Below are 23,464 nucleotides of genomic sequence, written 5' to 3' on the forward strand. Positions count from 1 at the left end.
ATGAGGGCCTTCCAGACTACTCCAGCCCTGGTTGATTCTTTCTGATTGGTTTCACTCGATCTTGAAGCCACAACAGTTTTTAAATATTTTAAGTAATACCACTGGACTGAGGGGGAGACCAAGTAAAGACAAGGAAGTAGAAAAGATCTCAATCCTTAATTATGATAAAAACTCAGCAAGTAATATCTAAAACTTAAGACGTGCTATACAATTTGAGGAATGAAAAAAAATAATAGGACAAGATTCCTTTTTCTGAAATACTAAAGTCTAGTTGGAAGTGAAATTTACCTCCACATACAGTATGCACAAAAAAGGTAGTTCATAGAACACAGTAATATTGAGTTGCAAAAACCAATATTTAATGACTGCATGGTGTTACTCAGATATTTTTATGGCAACTGATAAGTAGTATATTTTGGCTATATAATATTATTTCAGCTTAAGTGTATTAATATCCAGCATACACTGCCTAGAATAGACATAAATAAATAAATCCATTTCTTTCTATACACAAGTTAGGTTATAAACAATATTTTAAAACTTTAATAAATATACTAAATGAAATTAAATAATTACCTTAAATATTTCCTATCTAGCTGTTCATAGGAATGAATTTTATTTCGATACACTTAATATCCTCAGGTACTCAAGTGTTAACAAAAGGCTTTAAATTCTATAATTGATTTGAACCAGAAGAGGTTTCTTAAGAAACAAAGTGTATACAACAATTTAATGAAAAATCAGTGATTTCAGATTAATTAAAAAAAAAGGGCAAATTAACCAGAAAAAAAAGTTTACTCTTGAATGAGAAATGATTCTTAGTTATCACCATTATGCACCTATCAGTCATGCTTAAGAGATAGGATATTTGCAGAAGTGTTAGTTTCTGTGGAGTACAAGTCTGAATAGAAATTGTGCTCTACCACTGAGTACTAAAGAGTAAAGAAACCATGTCTATTAAAAAAAAGGAAAGAGAAAAATGAAAACAATGTGTAAGTATGGAAAACTTCCAGGACTCCTATAATTAACCCATTAAATGGGCCAATAGTAAAACCCAAATGGAGCAACCTTCTGCTTTCACACTGTGCAAACAGATCCCTAACATACAAAATTTCACTGTTTCTATTACACGAGCTTACATAATCATTACAGGAAATTTTTGTTTCTTCCCCTCCATGATTCAGAATAATTAAAGAGTACTTACAAAAAAATAATTTTCTTTCTCAATTTTCCTTAATGCCATAAATAACTTTCCTAAAAGAGATGCCTCTATATAAGTTGGTCCTAAAAGAAAACTCATGTTGGTTGCCTTTTAGGTGTGTTTTTTTTTTAATTATATGAAAATATAGTAATGGGTACATAGAATTCCATTGTGTATATGTACCACAGCTTTTTTATCCACTCATCTACTGATGGACACTGGGTCTGCTTCTAGATCTTAATGATTGTAAATAGTGCTGCTATGAACATAGGGGTACATATATTCTTTCTGATTGGCATTTCAGGCTTCTTAGGGTATATCCTAGAAGTGGGATCACTGTATCAAATGGCAGTTCAATTTTTAATTTTTGAGGAAACACCATATTGTTTTCCATAGTGGCTGCACCAGTCTGCATTCCCACCAGCAGTATACACAATGGAATTCTATGCAGCTGTAAGAAAGATCTCTTATCCTTTGAGACGACATGAAAGGACCTGGAGAATATTATTCTAAATGAAACAAGCCAATCAGAGAAAGACAAATATCACATGATCTCTTATTTGTGGAATATAATGAACAAAACAAGCTGAGGAACAAAACAGACCCAGAGACATGGAAGTGGGATGCAGACTGATAAACCTCAGAAGAGGAGAAGATGTGGGGGGAGGGAAGAGATAAACCACAGAGCTTTTACTCATGTATGTGTAACCAAGGACATAGACAATAATGCTGGGCAGGGGGTGGGATTGGCAGGAGGGTGTCAATGGGGGAATAAAGAGAAACATCTGTAACAAAAATAAATTTAAAAAAAGAAAATACAGTAATGAGAAAAAATCAACAAAAAACTTACTCATTTCAAAAATAACTATATCCATAATTCCTACCACATTGGCTTTCAATCACATTGGGACCACTAGATCTTTGGCTTCATGGCTTCCCATCCTTTTCTAGGCAGCCTGCACCACAGATTTTACTTGCAAGCTACTCTATGGGTCTTTTATTCTAATGTCATACCCAATTTATGAAACTTCAACATTAGAGTATTTTATTCAATTACCTTCTTTCACTCGGACTTTCTTTAAAACTGAGATTGATGCCCCTGAAATTCATGGTAAACTTCAACATCATAGCAATTCTTTTTTTTTTTTTCCTCACTCGAGGACATTTTCCCATTTTTATTCAGATAGAGTGGGAAGGAGAGAGAGAGAGAGAGAGAGAAATATCGATGTGAAAGGGACACATCAAGTGGCTGCCACCCACATGACCCAACCAGGGCCAGAGACAAACTGCAACCGAGGTACGTGCCCTTAGCGGGAACCGAACCTGGGTGTCTCTGGACCGCAGGCCGACGCTCCAACCGCTGAGCTGAACCGGCCAGGGCAATAGCAATTCTTTTATATGGTTTTACTCTACACCTTTTCCTAGTCTCCAGAGAAGCAATTTCTAAAACATCATAGCTCTCTTGAAGTGCCACTCCTGCCACACACACTCTCACTCTCAGATGGCCATGTCTCCTCATTAATTCATTCAACAGATATTTACTGATTACACACTATGTTCCACTCGCTAGACATTGGGCCCATAACATCCAACAAGATATGACTCCTGCTCTTACGGTGCTCACAATCTAGAGAAGTCAGGCACTGAACAATTAATTATAGTTAGCTTACACAGGAGGGTAAGGTAATATTTTAGCACATAATAGTGCAACTTAATCTCATTTCAGGGCTTGAAAAACATTTCCCCGAAGTTTTTCCCACAACTGTTACTTTTCCCCTAATGTAATATTAAAGCCAAGACCTAATGTAAGCTAGAAGAAGAGAGATGGAGCATCTACAAACACAGAGAAAAACAAGTATGTGCAGCACCCCCCCGGTGAGAAGCAGGTGACTCATTCAAGAACCTGAAATAATGCCAATGTGGTTGGAACAGAAAAAGCAAGAAAAAGAGTAGGAGATGAGACTAAAGAATTATTAAGTAGGGGCCAAATTTAGTAGGACCTTTACAATGCTAATGATTCTGATTCTGAACTTTATCATTACTGTTGAGGACTGTTACATATAACAGTGTCAGGATCAGATCTTCTTTTAAAGAAACTATTATAAAATACAAACACCCATTTAGAAATATTGAGATCCATATGAGCATTAGAAATACAACCCCAAAGATGCTGCATTTTCCTAAGTCTAATTTTCATCCTAGCATTTATCTAAAATGCCAGCTTTCTATTTCTTCCTAAGAAAGCACAAATAACATCCTTTAAAATTCTATATTCAAGTTTTCTACCCTGTAAATCCTGAGAATTATCTTTTATTTATTTATTTTTGTACTTTTCAAAAAGTCAATTGTGGAAATGTAAATACTGTATACAACATGAGTCATTCAAAGGTCTAAAATGTCCCTCCTTTTTGAGGGACTAAAATCCAAATCATGATTAAGATAATTTAATCATAAGATTATTTTTGAAAATTTGCATTCTAAATTACCTTCCTTTTATCATCATATCTAGAATTAATTCCCAAAATATCCAAAACATTAGCATAAGGAAATTTATCTTGGAGAACACGCTTCACATTGTCCACTGTGAGTATCTTTTGATTCTTCATTTTTTTGTACATCTGTGGAAATAAAGATATTATAATTAATTTTCCTCTTACAGCAGTTATTTTATTTCCCTTAGCACACAGATAAATTGATAAATTAAGTATATTTCACATTCTGTAAGTTCTAAGCATACTATATACATATGAACACACACACTCACAGATAAATTAATCATACATTATCATTTTATAATAAAAACAGTTTTGTGAAACTCTATAGGTTTTAAAACTACCATAACAAATTTGTTATACTCTATCTTGATCATTGCTTATTAATAAAACAATGGTTACATTATTTAAAAAGATATGTATAAAGTATTTTAAATATTTCAGAATGCTTTATTTTCACTTCTGATTGCCCTTCAGTAAATGCTATGACTAGATTTTTCTCCCTGCAATCGCAAACCTTCTAAACACATTTGTGTAATGCAAGCTGTTACTCTTTTATTATTATTATTTTTGTTTCATTTCTCCCTTCGTTATGGATCCTCTACTATGACCCAGGCACTGTTCTAGGCATAGGGAAAAGAACAGCTTTGCATCAACAGAGAAGGCATCTCTGAGCAGATGACTTAGTTGAGACATAAATTAAGACATTCTGAGGAACACACAATACAATATACAGATGATGTATTATAGACTTGCACTTGAAACCTATTTAATTTTATTAACCAATATCACCCAAATAACTTCACTAAAAATAAAAAAGATATTCTAAGGGAAAGAAACTTCCAAGAAGAAGGAACTAGTGAGTACAGACACCATCAGGTAGTATTTTGATAGATCAATTAAGAATAATCATTTTAGTCAGAATTTACTTAAATCAATATTGCCAGAAACAATCTTGTGTTATGGCTGACAGAATCCCCATGTTATTCCTCATAATGAAGAATTAATATTCTTCTTTGTTTTCCTTTTATCACTGTAAACTTTGTAACCTATTCCTTTAGGAAACACAGGTCTGTAATTAAATCATAGTTTAGTTTTATGAGCTTTCCAATTTATGGGTATTTTCTCATATCAAAACAGAAATATACTATGATTCTAATAACAAAAGAAAAGTGAAAAGTTCAGGCTTCAGAGACTAAAAATGAGATTTTCACCCTGGCCAGTTTGGCTCAGCCGTTAGAGCATCAGCGTGCAGACCACAAAGAGTCTCGGGTTCAATTCCAGCCAAGAGCATGTACCTCGGTTGCAGTTCGTCCCTGGCCCTGGTCGGGGTTGTGCAAGAGGTAACCAATCGATGTGTCTCTCTCACAAAGATGTTTCTCTCTCTCTCTCCCCCTTCTTCCCTCCCACTCCATCTGAAGATAATGAAAAAATATCCTCAGGTGAGGATTTAAAAAAAAAAAAAAAAAGATTTTTCTGAACAAAGCAAAAATTACATACAAAAAATGTTTGAGATTAGTCATTTTACTAATCGGTTATTTTAAAGTATTAAATATTCCTAAGGCTAAGGTAGCCAGAATGCCTTGCATAAGCTACTTAGATACATAATGATTCAGTCTTATTATATAAGTAAAAAAATTTTAAAAACTGTATGTAACTTGGTAAGCAAAAATAAACATATTATATATATTATGAGGCATAACTAGTAACATGGACAACCCCATGAACAGACCATGTAACACAGGAAATGGAACAGCTTCTGTTTGAAGAAATATTGACAGCAAACTTCCCTAAACTGGTGAAGGAAAAAGTCACACAAGTCCAGGAAACACAGAGCCCCAAGCAAGATGAAGCCCAGAAGACCCACAGCTAGACATATCATAATAAAAATGGCAAACATTAAAGACAAAGAAAGAATCTTAAAGGAAGCAAGAGAGAGACAGAAAGTTACCTATAAGAGAGCTCCCATTAGACTGTCAGCTGATTTCTCAACAGAAACGATGCAGGCCAGAAGGGAGTGGCATGAAGTATACAAAGTAATGCAAGGCAAGGGTCTGAATCCAAGACTACTCTATCCAGCAAGGCTATCATTCAAAATTGAAGGAGAAATAAAGAGCTTCATGGATAAAAAAAAAGCTAAAGAAATTTACCACCACCAAACCAGTACTGCAAGAAATGCTGAAGGGACTGTTGTAAGAAGAAGAAGAAACGGAGAGAGAGAGAGAGAAAGAGGAACACAGGCATAAAATTAAAATGGTAACTAATAACTATCTATCAATAATTACCTTAAATGTAAATGGATTAAATGCTCCAATAAAAAGACATAGGATAGCTGATTGGATAAAAAAACACAACCCATATATGTGCTGTCTACAAGAGACCCATCTCACAACAAAAGACTCACACAGGATGAAAGTGAAGGTATGGAAAAAAATTTTTTAAGAAAATACAAATGGAAAAAAGCTGGTGTAGCAGTACTCATATCTGACAAGACAGACTTCAAAACAAGGGCCAAAGAGACAAAGAAGGTCACTACAGAATATTAAAAGGATCAATCCAACAAGAGGATATATAACCCAAGTAAACATATATGCACCAAATACGGGGGCACAAAAATATATTTAAAAATTTCTGGAGGACGTCAAGGGAGAGATCGATAGCAACACAATCATAGTGGGTGACTTTAACATGCCACTGACACTACTGGATAGATCATCTAGATCAAAAATTAACAAGGATGTAGAGTCGTTACAAGACAAACTAGATCAGTTGGGCTTCACTGATATTCACAGAACATTTCACTCCAAAGCTGCAGAATATACATTCTTCTCAAGTGCACATGGATCATTCTCAAAGACAGGCCACATGTTAGGACACAGAGCAAGTCTCTACAAATTCAAGAAAATGGAAATCATATCAAGCAACTTCTCAGATCACAGTGGTATAAAGCTAGAACTCAATTACAATAAAAGTACACAAAAACATTCAAACACTTGGAGGCTAAATTGCATGTTATTAAACAACAAATGGGTTACGAGATCAAGGAATAAATTAAAAACTTCCTGGAAACCAATGAAAACGAACACACAACACCACAAAATCTATGGAACACAGTGAAAGTAGTCCTGAGAGGAAGTTCATAGCACTACAGGCCTACCTCAAAAAATAAGAAAAATTCCTAATTGACTTTCTAACCCTACAACTTAAAGAATTAGAAAGTAAACAAAAAGAAAAACCCAGAGCTAGTAGGAGGAAGGAAATAGTAAAGGTCTGAGCAAAAATAAATGACATAGAAACTAAAAAAACAACAACAAAAACAATTCAAAAGATCAATGAAACAAAAAGCTGGTTCTTTGAAAAGATAAACAAGACCGATGGACCTTTAGTCAGACTTACCAAGAGACAAAAAGAGAGAAACCAAATAAACAAAATCAGAAATGAAAGAGGAGAGGTAACAACTGACACCACAGAAATACACAGGATCATAGAAACATACTATGAACAATTATATGCCAACAAATTGGACAATCTAGGAGAAATGGACAAATTTCTAGAAACACACAGCCTCCCAAAACTAAACCAGGAAGAGATAGTAAACTTGAATAGACCAATAACAACAAAGGAAATTGAAGATGTAATTAAGAAACTCCCAGCAAACAAAAGCCCAGGCCCAGATGGCTTCATGGGGGAGTTTTACTGAACATTCAAAGAAGATCTAATACCCATTCTCCTCAAACTATTCAAAAAAAATCCAAGAAGACAGAATATTTCCTAACTCATTTTATGAGGCCAGCATAATCCTAATTCCAAAACAGGATAAAGACACTACAAAGAAAGAAAACTACAGGCCAATATCCCTGATGAACACAGATGCCAAAATCCTTAACAAAATATTAGCAAATCGGATCCAGCAATACATTAAAAAATTATTCATCATGAACAAGTAAATTTCATCCCAGGAATGCAAAGATGGTACAGTATTCGCAAATCAATAAATGTGATACACCACATAAACAAAAGGAAAGATAAAAACCATATGATCATATCAATAGATGCTGAAAAAACATTCGACAAAATCCAGCATCCATTTCTGATAAAAAGCTCAGCAATCTGGGAATAGAGGGGTCATATCTCAACATAATAAAGGCCATGTATAAAAAACCTAGAGCCAACATCATACTCAATGGGCAAAAACTAAAAGCATTCTCTTTAAGAACAGAAACAAGACAGGGATGCCCACTTTCACCACTCTTATTTAACATAGTACTGGAAGTCTTAGCCACAGCTATTAGACATGAAGAAAAAAATAAAGGGGATCCAAACTGGAAAGGAGGAAGTGAAACTGTCATTATTTGCAGATGACATGATATTATACACAGAAAACCCTAAAGACTCCATCAAAAATCTACTAGGCTTAATAAATGAATTTGGCAAAGTAGCAGGATACAAAATTACGTCAAGAAATTGACGGCATTCCAGGCCCAGATGGCTTCATGGGGGAGGTTTTCTGAACACTCAAAAAAGAACTAACACCCATTCTCCTCAAACTATTTCAAAAATTCAAGAAGAAGGAAGGCTTCCAAACTCGTTTTATGGGGCCAGCATAATTCTAATTCCAAAACCAGAAAAAGACACTACGAAGAAAGAAAACTACAGGCCAATATCCCTGATGAACATAGATGCCAAAATCCTGAACAAAATACTAGCAAATCGGATCCAGCAATACATTAAAAAATTATTCACCATGACCAAGTGGAATTCATCCCAGGGATGCAAGGCTGGTACAATATTCGCAAATCAATAAATGTGATACATCACATAAACAAAATGAAGAATAAAAACCACATGGGCATATCAATAGTCACCGGAAAAGCATTTGACAAAATCCAGCATCCATTTCTGATAAAAACACTCAGCAATGTGGGAATAGAGAGATCATATCTCGACATAAGAAAGGCCATATATGAAAGACCTACAGCCAACTTCATACCCGATGGGCAGAAACTAAAAACATTTCCCTTAAGAACAGGAACAAGACAGGGATGTCCACTTTCGCCACTCTTATTTAACATAGTACTGGAAGTCTTAGCCACAGCAATCAGACAGGAAGAAAAAATAAAAGGGATCCAAATTGGAAAGGAGGAAGTGAAACTGTCATTATTTGCAGATGACATGATATAATACACAGAAAACCCTAAAGACTTCATCAAAAATCTACTAGACTAATAAATGAATTTGACAAAGTAGCAGGATACAAAATTAACGTCGAGAAATCGACGGCATTCGTATACACCAATGATGAACTCACAGAAAGAGAAACTGAAAAAACAATCACATTTACCATCATGTCAAAAAAATTAAGATACCTAGGAATAAACTTAACCAAAAAAGTAAAGGACCTATTTGCAGAAAACTACAGGACATTGGAAAAAGAAATAGAGGAAGACATAGAAAAGTGGAAGCACATACCTTGTTCGTGGATTGGAAGAATTAACATCATTAAAATGTCCATATGACCCAAATCAATCTATAGATTCAATTCAATCCCCATCAAAATACCAAGGACACATTTCACAGAACTAGAACAAATACTTCAAAAGTTCATATGGAACCAAAAAAGACCCCGAATAGCCACAGCAATTTTGAAAAGAAGGACAAAGTAGGTGAGATCACAATATCAGATATCAGGTTATACTACAATGCGACTGTAATCAAAACAGCCTGGTACTGGCACAAGAACAGGCATATAGACCAGTGGAACAGAACAGAGAACCCAGAAATGGACCCAAGGCAATATGCTCAATTAATATTTGACAAAGGTGGTGAGAGCATACAGTGGAGTAAAGACAGCCTGTTTAATAAATGGTGCTGGGAAAATTGGACAGCTACATGCAAAAAAAATGAAACTAGAACATCAATTTACACCATACACAAAAATAAACTCAAAATGCATAAAAGACTTAAATGTGACCCATGAATCCATAAAAATTCTAGAAGAAAATGTAGGCAACAAAATTTTGGACATCATACGCAGCAGAATTTTCACTGATACATCACCTAAGGCAACAGAAAAAAAGGAAAAAATGAACACATGGGACTACATCAAACTTAAAAGTTTCTGCACAGCAAAAGAAACAACCACCAGAATGAAAAGGCAACCCACTGTATGAGAGAACATCATTGCCAATGATACATCAGATAAGAGGTTAATTTCCAAAATATATAGAGTACTCACACAACTCAACAAAGGGAAGACAAAGAACCCAATTAAAAAATGGGCAGAGGAGCTGAATAGACACCTCTCCAAACAGGACATACAAATGGCCAAGAGACATATGAAAAAATGCTCAACATCACTAATCATCAGAGAGATGCAAAGTAAAACAACAATGAGATGTCACCTGAAATCTGTCAGAATGGCCACCATCAACAAATCATCAAACGACAAGTGTTGGTAAGGGTGTGGAGAAAAGGGAACTCTAGTACACTGCTGGCGGGAATGCAAACTGGTGCAGTTACTATGGAAAGCAATATGGTGTTACCTCAAAAAATTAAAAATTGAACTTCCATTTGACCCAGTGATCCCGCTTCTAGGAATATACCCTAAGAAGCCTGAAACACCAATCAGAAAAAATGTATGTGCCCCCATGTTCAAAGCAGCACTATTTACAATAGCTAAGATCTGGAAACAGCCCAAATGTCCATCAGTAGATGAATGGAGAACAAAGCTGTGATACATATACACAATGGAGTACTATGCAGCTGTAAGAAAGAAAAATCACGTAGCCTTTGGATGACATGGAGGGACCTGGAAAGTACTATCCTAAGTGAAACAAGCCAAGCAGAAAATACCACATGATCTCACTTATATATGGAATATAATGAACATAGCAGTCTAAGAAATAGGGTAGACCCATAAACATGGAAGTAGAGTACTGACTGACAACCCTCAGAAGAGGGGGTGGTGGGAGGTGGGAAGAGATAAACCACAGAACTTATATGCGTGTATGCATAACCAATGGACATGGACAACAAAGCTGGGAACGGGGCATGGGGGATGGGAAGGAGGGTGTCAATGGGGTAAAAAAGGAGAAACATCTGTAACAAAAATGAAATTAAAAAAAAGAAATTGACGCCATTCTTATACATCAATGATGAAATCATAGAAAGAGAAACAAAAAAACAATCCCATTTACCATCGCGGCAAAAAAAATTAAGATACCTAGGAATAAACTTAACCAAAGTAAGTAAAAGACCTCTTCACAGAAAACTACAGGTCATTAAAAAAAGAAACAGAGGAAGATATAAAAAAGTAGAAGCATATACCTTGTTCATGCACTGGAAGAATTAACATCATTAAAATGCCTACACTACCCAAAGCAATCTATAGATTCAATGCAATCCTCATCAAAATACCAACAACATATTTCACAGAAGTAGTTTATATAAGTTTATATAAAACCAAAAAAGGCCCCGAATAGCCACAGCAATCTTGAAAAAGAAGAACAAAGTAGGAGGGATCACATTACCAGATATCAAGTTATACTACAAAGCCACTGTTATCAAAACAGCCTGGTACTGGCACAAGAACAGGCAGATATAGGTCAATGGAACAGAATAGAGAAGCCAGAAATGATCCAACACAATATGCTCAATTAATATTTGACAAAGGTGGCAAGAACATACAGTGGAGTCAAGACAGTCTCTTCAATAAATGGTGCTGGGAAAACTGGACAGCTACTTGCAAAAAAATGAAGCTAGACCACCAACTGACACCATACACAAGAATAAACTCAAAATAGATAAAAGACTTAAATGTAACTCATGAATCCATAAAATTTCTAGAAGAAAATGTGGGCAACAAAATTTCAGACTTCATACGCAGCAGAATTTTCAATGATACAACACCTGAGGCAAGAGAAACAAAGGAAACAATGAACACATGGGACTACATCAAACTAAAAAGCTTCTGAACTGCAAAAGAAACAACCATCAAAACAGAAAGGAATCCCACTATATGGGAGACCATAATCTCCAATGATGCATCAGATAAGGGGTTAATTTCCAAAATATATACAGTGGTTATATAACTCAACAAAAGGAAGACAAAGAACCCAATTAAAAAATTGCAGAGGACCTAAATAGACACCTCTCCAAAAAAAAAGGTCATATAAATGGCCAAGAAACATATAAAAAAATGCTCAACATCACTAATTGTCAGAGAAATGCAAATTAAAACATCAATGAGGTATCACTTCACACTTGTTAGAATGGCCCCCATCAATAAATCATCAAACAACAAGTGGTGGCGAGGATGTGGAGAAAAGGGGACTCTCTAGTGCACTGGGAATGCAGACTGATGCAGCCACTATGGAATACACTATGATGTTACCTCAAAAAGTTAAAAATTGAACTGCCATTTGACCCAGTTATCCCACTTCTAGGAATATACCCTAAAAAACTGAAACACCAATCAGAAAGAATATATGTACCCCTATGTTCACAGCAGCACTATTTATAATAGCTAACATCTGGAAACAACCCAAGTGTCCATCAGTAGACGAATGGATCAAAAAGCTATGGTACATGTACACAATGGAATACTATGCAGCTGTAAGAAAGAAAGATCTCTTATCCTTTGAGATGGCATGGAAAGACCTGGAGAGTATTATCCTAAGCGAAACAAGCCAAGCAGAGAAAGACAAATATCACATGATCTCACTTATTTGTGGAATATAATGAACTAAAACATGAACAAAATTGACCCAGAGACATAGAGGTGGGGTACAGACTGACAAGCCTCAGAGGAGGGGTGTTTGGGGGGGGAGAGATAAACCACAGAACTTATATGCATGTATGCATGACCAATGGACACAGACAACAAAGCTGGGGATGGGGTGGGGGGAATGGGGAGGAGGGTGTCAATAGGGGTACAAGGAGAAACATCTGTAACAAAAACAAATTAATAAAAAAAGAAATACTTAAGATAACTTAGGTAAAAGTAATTTTGGAAGGTCTTCAAGTTTCTTAGTTTTGAATATCACATTGATCCTCTTATAATAAGGTGGTTGGACTTTAATAAAAGATATGTCAATTTGCCTAAGCCCCTTACAAACACTTAAAACCAATCAGTAAAACTAATAGACTGAGATACAATATTGACATGTATTCCATAGCACAATATACTACAGTACAAAGTACATTCCAAGTCAGTGGAGTGTAAGTAGTTCCTAAACCCCAGAATCGTGAGTTAATGAGGGGCTTAGTGGTTTTCCAAGGAGCTAGAGTAAGAGGCTAGAAAATTGACAGTGCTTTGGTAATTTCCTTCTCAGTCTGAAGAATCATTCGGAGTTTACAATAATGGTTGATAAGCTAAAGATCAATGAATTTAAAAATGAACAGAAGTTATTTTTTAAGTTATAATCTGACTTTCTTAATTCTAATTTTTAAATACATTTATATGAAATAATCGTTGTCTTTTATTCTTTCTTAATCAGGTTCTTACCAATTTCTGACTTTTCTTACATAATCTCTTTGTCAGATTCAGTATCAATCTTACCATTTCCACACCAATTTGTTATAAAGTGATCTCCTTCTCCTTTGAAATTCTCTAGAAAGTATCTATATACTTTGTCATTTAGAATATTCTACTTTGCAATAATTTTTTTCTATTCATAGTTACTCAAGACCTATTCAAGATTATTCCCTAATAATTTTCTCTAAACTTACATATATAATTTAAATTCCCTTATTGGCTGGGTTAACCTAAGTTAAGTTCATTAATTTTGGTAGAACCTCAGTTGCATAATTTTTAAATTGGGGACAACATTATGCACTTCAGTTGGGAGTGGTTAAGAATAAAATCCATCATCTGTATTAATGCCGACAATAGTTTTTTATAAACTTTGAAACGTTAATGTAATAATATTAAGTATAGTAATGCAAGAAACATACTATAAAATCTAAATAAATTATGCCTAGTGCATAAACTCACGTGTGCTATGGAAGCAAATGCTTGTGATATATCATGTTCTTCTGCAATATAGTTGAAAGCGCGCCAAAGAGCAACTCCAGCATCATTTGTTGCATCAACTTCATCATCTGTATTAACAATGAGCACAAAACCAATTCTAGAAAAAAGAAAATATGAATAAGTAAAGTCACAACTACCCCTTAAACCTAAACTATGGTTTTTAAACATCATTAGACTATAACATCTAAGTGGAGAGAATGTGTTAGTAAATAGGGGGAAGGGGGAATATTATTATTTGAAAAGGTTTGTTTTACTATGCCTGTTCACTCAAATCTTGATATCTGATGGATTGCTCCAAAACGTATACTCTCTGGTAGTGACATTACCAAATGACTATGTTTTTCTGGGGGTTAGGGGAGCTGGGAGGGTGTGTACTGTTAACCCAACCACAGGGAAATGGATCCATCTTCGTTTCCAATGTTATCGGATCCTCCTCTCGGGAAGACAGAGTAAATAAGATTACCAAGCAGCTTTGATTAACAGAGTCTATATTAAAGGCATATGACACTTCATAACACATAGCTCTACTGTGTTAGGCACTAGAGCAGTGGTTCTCAACCTTCCTAATGCCGCGACCCTTTAATACAGTTCCTCATGTTGTGGTGACGCCCAACCATAAAATTATTTTCGTTGCTACTTCATAACTGTAATTCTGCTGCTGTTATGTCTTAGGTGACCCCTGTGAAAGGGTCATTTGACCTCCAAAGGGATCGCAACCCACAGGTTGAGAATCGCTGCACTAGAGAGAAACCACTGGACTGAATCCCACATTAATACTCTGTAATACAAGATGAAAATCAATGGACCTCCTTCAGTTGACAGTTTAACTGTTATAAATTGACAATTACCTAAGAGGAATGTTATGATAATATAAACGTTCAGCAAGTTTTATTAAATCCAAGGTATATTCTTGAGCAGGATCAATAAACAGAACCTAAAAGAAAGTAGATAGTTTATCATCATTGTTTTAACATTTTAAGATTTTCATGAAATTCAAGTTTAGTCTAATTACTGTAGCTAAAAGCATACAATTTCAAGGTTCTTAAAAAGACATTTTTAGCAATTCTAAAGAATTTTGAAAAATGGATATAAGAATTCCACAGTTCATGAAGGATTTCTAAAGGCTGCACATCCAAATACGGTAATATATGGCATTTAATAACATGTTATTCGTTCTCTTTTTGAAGCACAGCATAAATATTTTTTAAAAGAAGTGAAATATCTTATTCTAAATGCTCATTGAATTTTCTGTGATAAATCTTTGAAAAAATAAAATAGTAATTGAATTTTGACCTTCCAAAAGCATTAATATAACTGATCGTTTGAGGTTAATGTAGAAACTAAGATATTTACTTCCCACGCAATAAAATAAAATAAAATAAAGCCCAGGTGTTTCTCCACAATTTAAAGTTCTAAAAAGAAAAAAAAAAAAAAAGCCCTGGCCGGTTTGGCTCAGCGGTTAGAGCGTTAGCCTGCGGTCCGGAGAGACCCGGGTTCAGTTCCCGCTAAGGGCATGTAACTTGGTTGCAGTTTGTCCCCGGCCCTGGTTGGGTTGTGCGGGTGGCAACCACTCGATGTGTCCCTTTCACGTCGATGTGTCCCTTTCACGTCGATGTTTCTCTCTCTCTCTCCCCCTCCCACTCTATCTGAACAAAAAATGGAAAAATGTCCTCGGGTGAGGATTAAAAAAAAAAAAAAAAAAATAAAGTTCTATAAAGTTGTTGTAATAATGAATTTATATGCTAAGATGATAAAATGGTATTCATGTATTTTCTCCTGAAATGTACAAAATTTTAATCATTAGTTCTTTATAAAAGAAGAAAAGTTCTATCATAAATTCCTTTCAGGAAACGTAAAAGTAGCCCATTGACTTAATATTGGTATTATTACAGCACATGATGGCTAAGTAACAAGAGACAGATTATATGACATTGCTTGCTTTTGATACCTACTCAGCCATGCCACTCGAGCTTGTTGCATCAGGCAAATATTTCCTTATTACACAGCTGCCTATTTACCAAGATTGGGGTATCCAAAAAGAATGCTAATATCTTAATAAAAATGTACATAAAATGGTCAAAAATGAAACTCACCAAATTATGAAAATTACGCCTTATGGAAGGTATTTTTCCAGGGAATACTGATTTCAAAAGTTCCTGGCAACTTGCAGACCATGCAACATACAAAGCATCATTTTCTAAGTCATTAATCCACTAGAAAACAATACAGAAATACAGAAATCTGTGAAAGCTATATTAATACGCAAATCACTTTCAAAGGCAGATTTCACTCTATCAAAGGACAAATGAAAATAATACAAAATGTTCTGTATTAGACTGATTAAATATAGGAAGTAGGTTGAATATTTTTTAGTTAAGAAAAACATCATATGCAAAAATTTTATATTACTATGGCCTTTTACATGAAGCCTTCCATCCAAAACCCTGACTTTTACTTGTATGTTTATTTTTATAATAAAAAATAAAATTGTATAAAAATTCCTCTCCACAAACTAAGAGAAAGAAACATTTATATTAATTAGCAGTACAGGAGGCAATGAAGTCTTTCACCTCCCCTCTCAAATTTAAAGGCTTAGACATAAGAAAAATAAAACCCCTTTTAAAAGTTATAGAACAGCCCAGCAAATGTGGCTAAGTGGTTGAGCGTCAACCCATTCACCAAGAGGTTGCCAGTTCAATTTCCGGTCAGTAGATGTTCTCTCTCATCGATGTTTCTATCTCTCTCCCCCTCTCCCTTCCTCTCTCTCTAACATCAATAAATAAAATGAAATAAAAGCTATAGAACATATACTAACTAAAGCACACAGAGAGAAAAAATACAAAATGAAAACAAAGTGTAAGAGATGAGCAACGCAGGCCAAGGTCTAATATACATGTAGCTAAAAGTCTTAGAGAAGAAAAAGAATAGTAACTCATAAATAACTTATGTAATTTTTCCTGAGTCTGAGGTCTTTGATGTTCATGGTGCTGTTATCATTCCATGATTCTTAGATGGCGGAATAAATTTCTAAGTGGAAAGGCTATTCAAGTAGGACAAAAGTAACTGTAATAACTGAGATATTTCAGAGCAAAACCCTGAGATTTTTACATCAAACAATTAGTAAGACATTTAAGACACTGAGAGATTATATTTTTCCACTTAAAACCTTTTTTCTGATAATACAGGGGTGGGCAAAAGTAGATTTACAATTGTGAGTACATGAAACAGAGTTTATTCTTGTATGACTTATTTGTATTACAAGTGTAAACCTACTTTGCCTACCCCTGTATAATACATATCCACAGCTAAAAATTTACAATTACAGAAAAGAATGAAAAAAATACAAAACTATCCACTAATCACATCACCCACTAATAACTTAGCTTCTGATCCTATGTCCACCTTTTCACATGATGACCTCATATGTCCATATTTTTTACTTCACATGAGAACACAGTCATTGTCCCTATTATTAAAACATATTTATAAACATTATCTTAATGTCTGAATAATACTCACTAGTGTGGCTATATAATTTACAACCTTTCTGGTTTACATATAACTCATTTCTGTTTAGTTTTTAAAACATGCAGTGATGATCATATCATTGGGTATAAAGACTTTTCTCTATTTCCTTATGATAGTTTCCAGATCAAAGTATATGAACATGGTAAGGGCACCACAGCCAGAATTTTTAAAAGGCCATGACAGTTAATATTCTCTTTCCCTGTGTTCTTTTATCCTTTTCTTCCATCTCCTTGCTTGAGTTGCAGTTTTTATTATTAGTCATTAAGATCATTTTATTACACAGTAGTTATTAAGATATTAAGAATTAGAATTTTTATATTATAAATCATTTTGCTGTCCAAACAGTTTATGGAAAAAAAGTTTTTTATCTGTTTACTATCACTTCAAACTCATTTTTACTAAAGTCTCAGTAAGTATAATGGCTTTCCTTGAGGAGTTTTAGTTATATAATTTTATATCATGCAACACTTTTATTTTCTCATTTCTAATCCTTATTTTTTTTATAATAATGTTAAATCATAATGGGGATATGAACATTCTTATATTGATTATGTTGTAATTAGAATGATCCCAGAGTTTCATTGTTAAAAATTATGTTTTATATTGGTTTGACATTTGATGGTGCCACTGAAGGAATATTTATATTTATTGAACACTGCTATAATCAGAGATATATGCATAAAATTCCTACTTTCAAGAAGTTTATATAGTCTAGAAAAAACAGACATCAAAGAATCACAGGACAAATAAAAATGATAACTGTTAAGTATACAGAGAGTGTAGTTCTATAATACAATAAATATGTATATACACACATGTGTGTATGAGAGAGAGAGAGAGAGAGAGAGAGAGAGAGAGAGAGAGAGTTAATTCATCAAGCCTGGGTTGCTCACACCTTCACATTCCCAAGAAAGGCCCATTTTTGTGATAAAGTTTCTCCAGGCTGGCTCCTGGGAATTGAGTTCTTGGAATGTTCTGATTGCTAAGAGTTTTCTGCATGCTTAGGACCTTGCTGCATGCTTTATGTATGATTTATGGTCAACATCTGCTTTCCTTTGGCGGTCAGGAGTTTCAGTGGCTGAGATCAATCACATAGCCATTCTATGCATATATAACATACTGTTTTTCAACACTCTGAACTCCCAGGCTCAAGCAAACTTCCCTAGCAGGTAGCACTTTGCATGTATAGTCACACATTGAATAAAGCACGTCCTGTAGAACTTCACTAGAAGCAGATTCTTGGAAGCTTACACCTGGCTTCCTCTGACTCCACCCCCAGCCCTCTCCCTCTGCTGGTATTACTTTGTACTCTTCTGCTCTAAGAAATCATAACCATGGTTTGAATCCTTTTAGCAAATCACCAAACTTGGTGGTATTCTTGGAGATTCTTTGACACAATGTGTATATTAAAAAATAACCTAGGAGAGTTTGGAGCCGAAGTCTGGGGGGCTGGGGGGGTGGGGATACTGACTGGATAGAGGAGAATTTGCTTTCCAAGCATGAGATAAAGGATAGTAGTGAAAAGAATGTATCATAGTCTAAGAAATTAAAGGAAGGAGTAGACCACCTATAGCCTCATAGGCCATACTAAGGACTGTTTTTGTGCTTTAAGGAAGGGAGAGCGATGTGATCACATTTCAAAACCTTCACTCAGGCTATATTACACAGACCAGAATTTAGGAGCACAATGAAAACCGTCTGGGCAAGATCTTCATTATATCAAGGTGGCCATCTTACAGTCCTCAGATTTTAACTATTTGGTGTTGCTATCGTACATGTAGTAATTTTGTTGTTTGCGTTTGTTTTGTTTTTACCTTTAAAGCTGGAAAGAATACTGAACTAGTGAGTGGGTGTTCTTGTGAGGAAATGTAAACAATACAGGAAGGGGAAAGAAGATACAAGAGTGAGAGGGGACGAATAGGTATTTTTCCTTTTTCTTCTGAGTTCTGCTATACAACCTCTTTCAAACTGCTTAAATTTATTTAAAGCCTGACAATATTTGGTTTTATATTAAGTCTAAAATTTACTAAAGGTTTTAAAACAGAAATTACATGAGCGCTTACCATTATTGAAGAATGCCTAATATCTAACACATAGCTATTTTCCCAAACAGGTGAATTTAATTTTAAAAATTCGCTCATCTCTTCTCCGTTGAACCCAAGACTGCGAAGGCCATTCATTATTTTTCCTTCTTGCTTCAGCATATCCAAAATACTGCACATTCAAATAAAAGAAATGTTTTATTTTGATTTGCCAACATTTAAAAAAATCCTTTAAAATTTATAGCTTTCTCAAGCATTAGAAACAAGTTTCACTGGTACTTTTATTAAAATTATTATATATATATATATTTTATATATTTACATTAAACTCATTAACAAATAAGACAAAGAGTTCTAATTAGTTACCCAGGTTAAAGTTATGTGGAGGGTTTTTTGTTTTTAGTGGTTAACAAAATCTTACTTAAGAGATTAGACAGCAAGGTATATTGATAATATTCCTTACCAAAGAAGCAAGAATATGATCACTCCTGAGCAAGCCAAAAATGAAGAGAAAAATATACTACATTCCTCTTTTGATAAATCTACTGCAAAAACAAGATCAAATATGATCTAAATATAAAATTTTAGTATAAAGAATGCCCTATTAATATATGGAAGTTCACATCTGTTTAGAATACATATTAAAATTTCTTACCACATATATAATTCGGTAGCTCTTAAACATGGCAGAAAATGTTACTGCTAAAAATAACAACATTAATAAATAATCCTACTGACTTCCCCTTTTAGAAATGAGTGAAATCAGAATAAAGCAACATATGGACTTTAGAATACAGTTTTAAGAGAGAACTATAGTGATCCACATTTTAAAAAGCAGACATGTAATATCTAAATTCTTAAGAAAGCTGCTTCATAAGTGTTTAAAACTTCAGCTCTGCATGTCTGAATCCTAGACAGTTTTGCCCACTGCTTTACAAAGCAAACGTTTTACCCCCAAAAATAAAATTTATTAGAAATGTAATAAAAAGAGCAATAGCTTGTATATCACAAATCACCAATCTAATAATAAGATTTAGTCTGGGCTGTAGCATTATTTCATATGTGGCTTTAAGTTCTTAATCCCTTTAGTCCAAATTTTCTCACATATAAAATAAAAATTTTGGATTATACTGCCAATGTTCTCTTCATTTTAAAAATTTTATGATGCTTACTGATCAGGTACATCTTTATGTAATACAATGTTAAATATTCCCCATGGTTTTTACAGCTATCGTCTTTATTATCTTAAACTAGTTTCCAAGAAAAACCATTAAGAGAAAAATTAAATAGTTACAAGGTACATAGGAAAAGGCATGAGACTTCAAATCCTGATAATGTTTGCTAGCTGTGTCCCTATCTTTGTGTGAGATCTGAGTTTTCATTTTTCCATCTATATAAAGAAAACAGTCATAATCACTTTATAGGGTTTTAGCATTAAATTAATTTACTGCAGAGCACATAGTTGCCCTCAGCAAGCATTAATTTCCTCCTTGCTCTTCCTAAATCATGAGTACTTGATTTAAAAAAACCCAGGCCAGCCAGTGTGGCTCAGTGGTTGAGCGTCGACCCATGCACCAAGAGGTCGCCGGTTCAATTTCCAGTCAGGGCACATGTCCAGGTTGTGGGCCCGATTCCCAGTAGGGGGCATGCAGGAGATGGCCAATCAATGTTCTCTCTCATCGATGTTTCTAGATCTCTCTCCCTCTACCTTCCTCTCTCTCTAAAAATTAATAAAGAAAAAAAATTAAAAAAAAACAACAAAACCCAGGTTCTTTAAATATGCTAGATTTATTTATCAGTAAAACTCCATGTATCTCTGGATTTCTAAATAATTTCTCATGCTTCTCTTTTAAATATATAGTTACTATCTTTAGATTTCCTTAGAGTCCTTCACTGTCTTCTCCTACCCTTGAGATAGAAGGTCCAAATTCAAAACCTGGTTCCAGCCCTGGCTCGTGTGGTTCAGTTGGTTGAGCATTGTCCCATGCACCAAGAGGTCACCAGTTCAATTCCTAGTCTGGGCACACGCCTGGGTTTCAAGCTCGATCCCCAGCAGGGGGTGTGCATAAGACAGCCGACTGACATTTCTCTCTCTTCTTCCCCTCTCTAAAATCAATAAAAACTTATTAAAAAAAAAAAAAAAAAAAAAACACACAAAAAGCCTGATTTCACATCTGATCCTTGCTCACCTGAGTCATCTGTTTTCTCCATCTCCTCTCACTCCAGAGTCTTTCCATACTAGATTTTCCATTTTCTCAAATATGCCATGCTTGCAGCACTTCTACTCCTTCATTTGTCTGATTCATCCTTTAAATCTTAGCTTAAATATCACTTCCATGGAGAAATCGGATATCCACTGTCCCCACATTCCATCAAGAACTAATTTAAATCTCTGGAGTTAATAAACTCCCAAAGCACTGCACTTTATCTTTTATACACCTTATCACACTGTAATTACTTAATATCAGCTATTCCACTAGACTGTGAATTTCACCTAGGCAAGATTTTTATCTTGTTCACCAGTGTACCCCAAATATCAAGCTGTTTCTATACCACAGTGGGCATTCAGATACTCAATAAATTGAATTTCAATATTGAATTGCTTATATAATACTGAATCTTAATGTTGCTTGCATTAAAAATACATATTTACCGAGAGGCCAAAAGAATTGAGCCAGACAACTTCATTAAGATATAGAAAAGCTTACACAAGTGGGGATAGCAAGACACCTTAGTTACTTCTTTCTTTCCGGCAGTTATTGTAGTGACAGCACTCAAGCACAGACAGGTTGGCTATCAAAATGAGAAGTATTGTACCAGTTTCCGTCTGGTCAAGTATGTGCTGAGGTGGCTACTTTATGTGTCGGTGGCTCTAAGGAGAGATTTAAGGCACCATTCATGGAAATCCTCCACTTTACAGGGTCCTCCCTGCACTTCTCCCCAGCCTCCTACTGTCTTCGCTTCTCTGGGGGTGAGAGAGAGGCTTCAGCACAGCCTTGATTGAACCAATGCTGACCTAACCCATAGAGGCTCTGGCTCCCCCAACTATGTCCAGGATCGGAGGAAGAAGGGCTAGGCCACAGGGCATAGTATCAGTTCTCCACAAACCAAGCAGGCAATGGGACACAGGAGGTAGGAAGGAGTGCAAAATAATTACTTACCTCTCCCCCTTTTTATCCCAAATGAACCTCTCTCTAGATCGAGGATATATCTTCTGTAATATGACAATTTTCTTTCTCTCCTCTTTGCCCATATCATTTTCTTCCACTTATCAACCTCTTCACACTGATTTTACCTACCTGGTCCGGTCTTTTTTGGATAACCTCTTTGTTTATTGTATACTAAAAATGTCAGAAGATAATATTCTCACATATTTTCTTTTTCTCTAAGGGAATTATAATACCTACAACCAGCGATCAGTTCAATGAGGAACAAAAGTGCATCCCACAGCCTACAGATCATGGTCACCTGGTGGAGGAGCCACGGGGGCTGTATTTCTCGAACAGCCGACAGCCTTTCTAAATTACATACAGAGATGTTCCTGCTATGACAATTTCCCCATACACTGACAGGAAACTTTCCACAATCTACCTCCCATTTCACTGCTTTTCTAAAACCTGTTTTCACTGTCCTGAGCACAGATGTAACGTTTGTCCCTTTGACATGTACAAGCCAGGAGCTAACAACTGCTCTATCCTTTCTGTGTGTAGTACTTAGCCTTGTGTCTTAGATTATCATTTTCCCAATACTAGGTCCAAGGATCCAATTAAATAAAGAGAAAAGCTCCATTTGAACTACTCACTCTACTCAGTCTTTCCTGTATTTTCCCATATACTTCCAAACTGGTAAGAAAATACAATGAACATTTCATTACTTTAAGTTCAATGAAATATATTCAACTGAATTAAAACCGAATGTCTGAATTCAAGTATTATGCTTACAAAATTTATTTTATATTCTAAACGTTACTTTTTAAAAGTACTTTTATGCTCCTCTTTAAAAATAAAACGAATTCAATTGATTTCTCTTCTCTTGGCCCATGACTGATTTATGGGCCAGTGGCCATGATGAATAAAAAACTATTGAATTCTGCCCCGCAGCATTTTTGAAGAATTTTTTTGACCTAAGGAAAAGGCATCCTGAATTCTATAATTTCAAATGTCCTTTC

The 23,464-nt window shown here is 35.1% G+C and overlaps 1 protein-coding gene across 1 annotated transcript in view; it reads right to left on the bottom strand.

Moving 5' to 3' along the window:
• The window catches only part of UGGT2 (UDP-glucose glycoprotein glucosyltransferase 2), a 200,708-nt gene that overhangs the window by 95,954 nt on the left and 81,290 nt on the right, over window positions 1–23,464 (bottom strand). Inside the window, exons 12-16 of the mRNA XM_036250132.1 lie at window positions 19,318–19,468; window positions 15,820–15,939; window positions 14,575–14,660; window positions 13,688–13,823; window positions 3,688–3,819 (exon numbers count right to left, since the gene is read on the bottom strand). Coding sequence (XP_036106025.1) covers window positions 3,688–3,819; window positions 13,688–13,823; window positions 14,575–14,660; window positions 15,820–15,939; window positions 19,318–19,468 — 625 coding nt within the window. The remainder of the gene's footprint in view (window positions 1–3,687; window positions 3,820–13,687; window positions 13,824–14,574; window positions 14,661–15,819; window positions 15,940–19,317; window positions 19,469–23,464) is intronic.

This window comes from Molossus molossus, unplaced genomic scaffold (assembly GCF_014108415.1).
Source record: "Molossus molossus isolate mMolMol1 unplaced genomic scaffold, mMolMol1.p scaffold_m16_p_9, whole genome shotgun sequence".
NCBI lineage: Eukaryota > Metazoa > Chordata > Mammalia > Chiroptera > Molossidae > Molossus > Molossus molossus.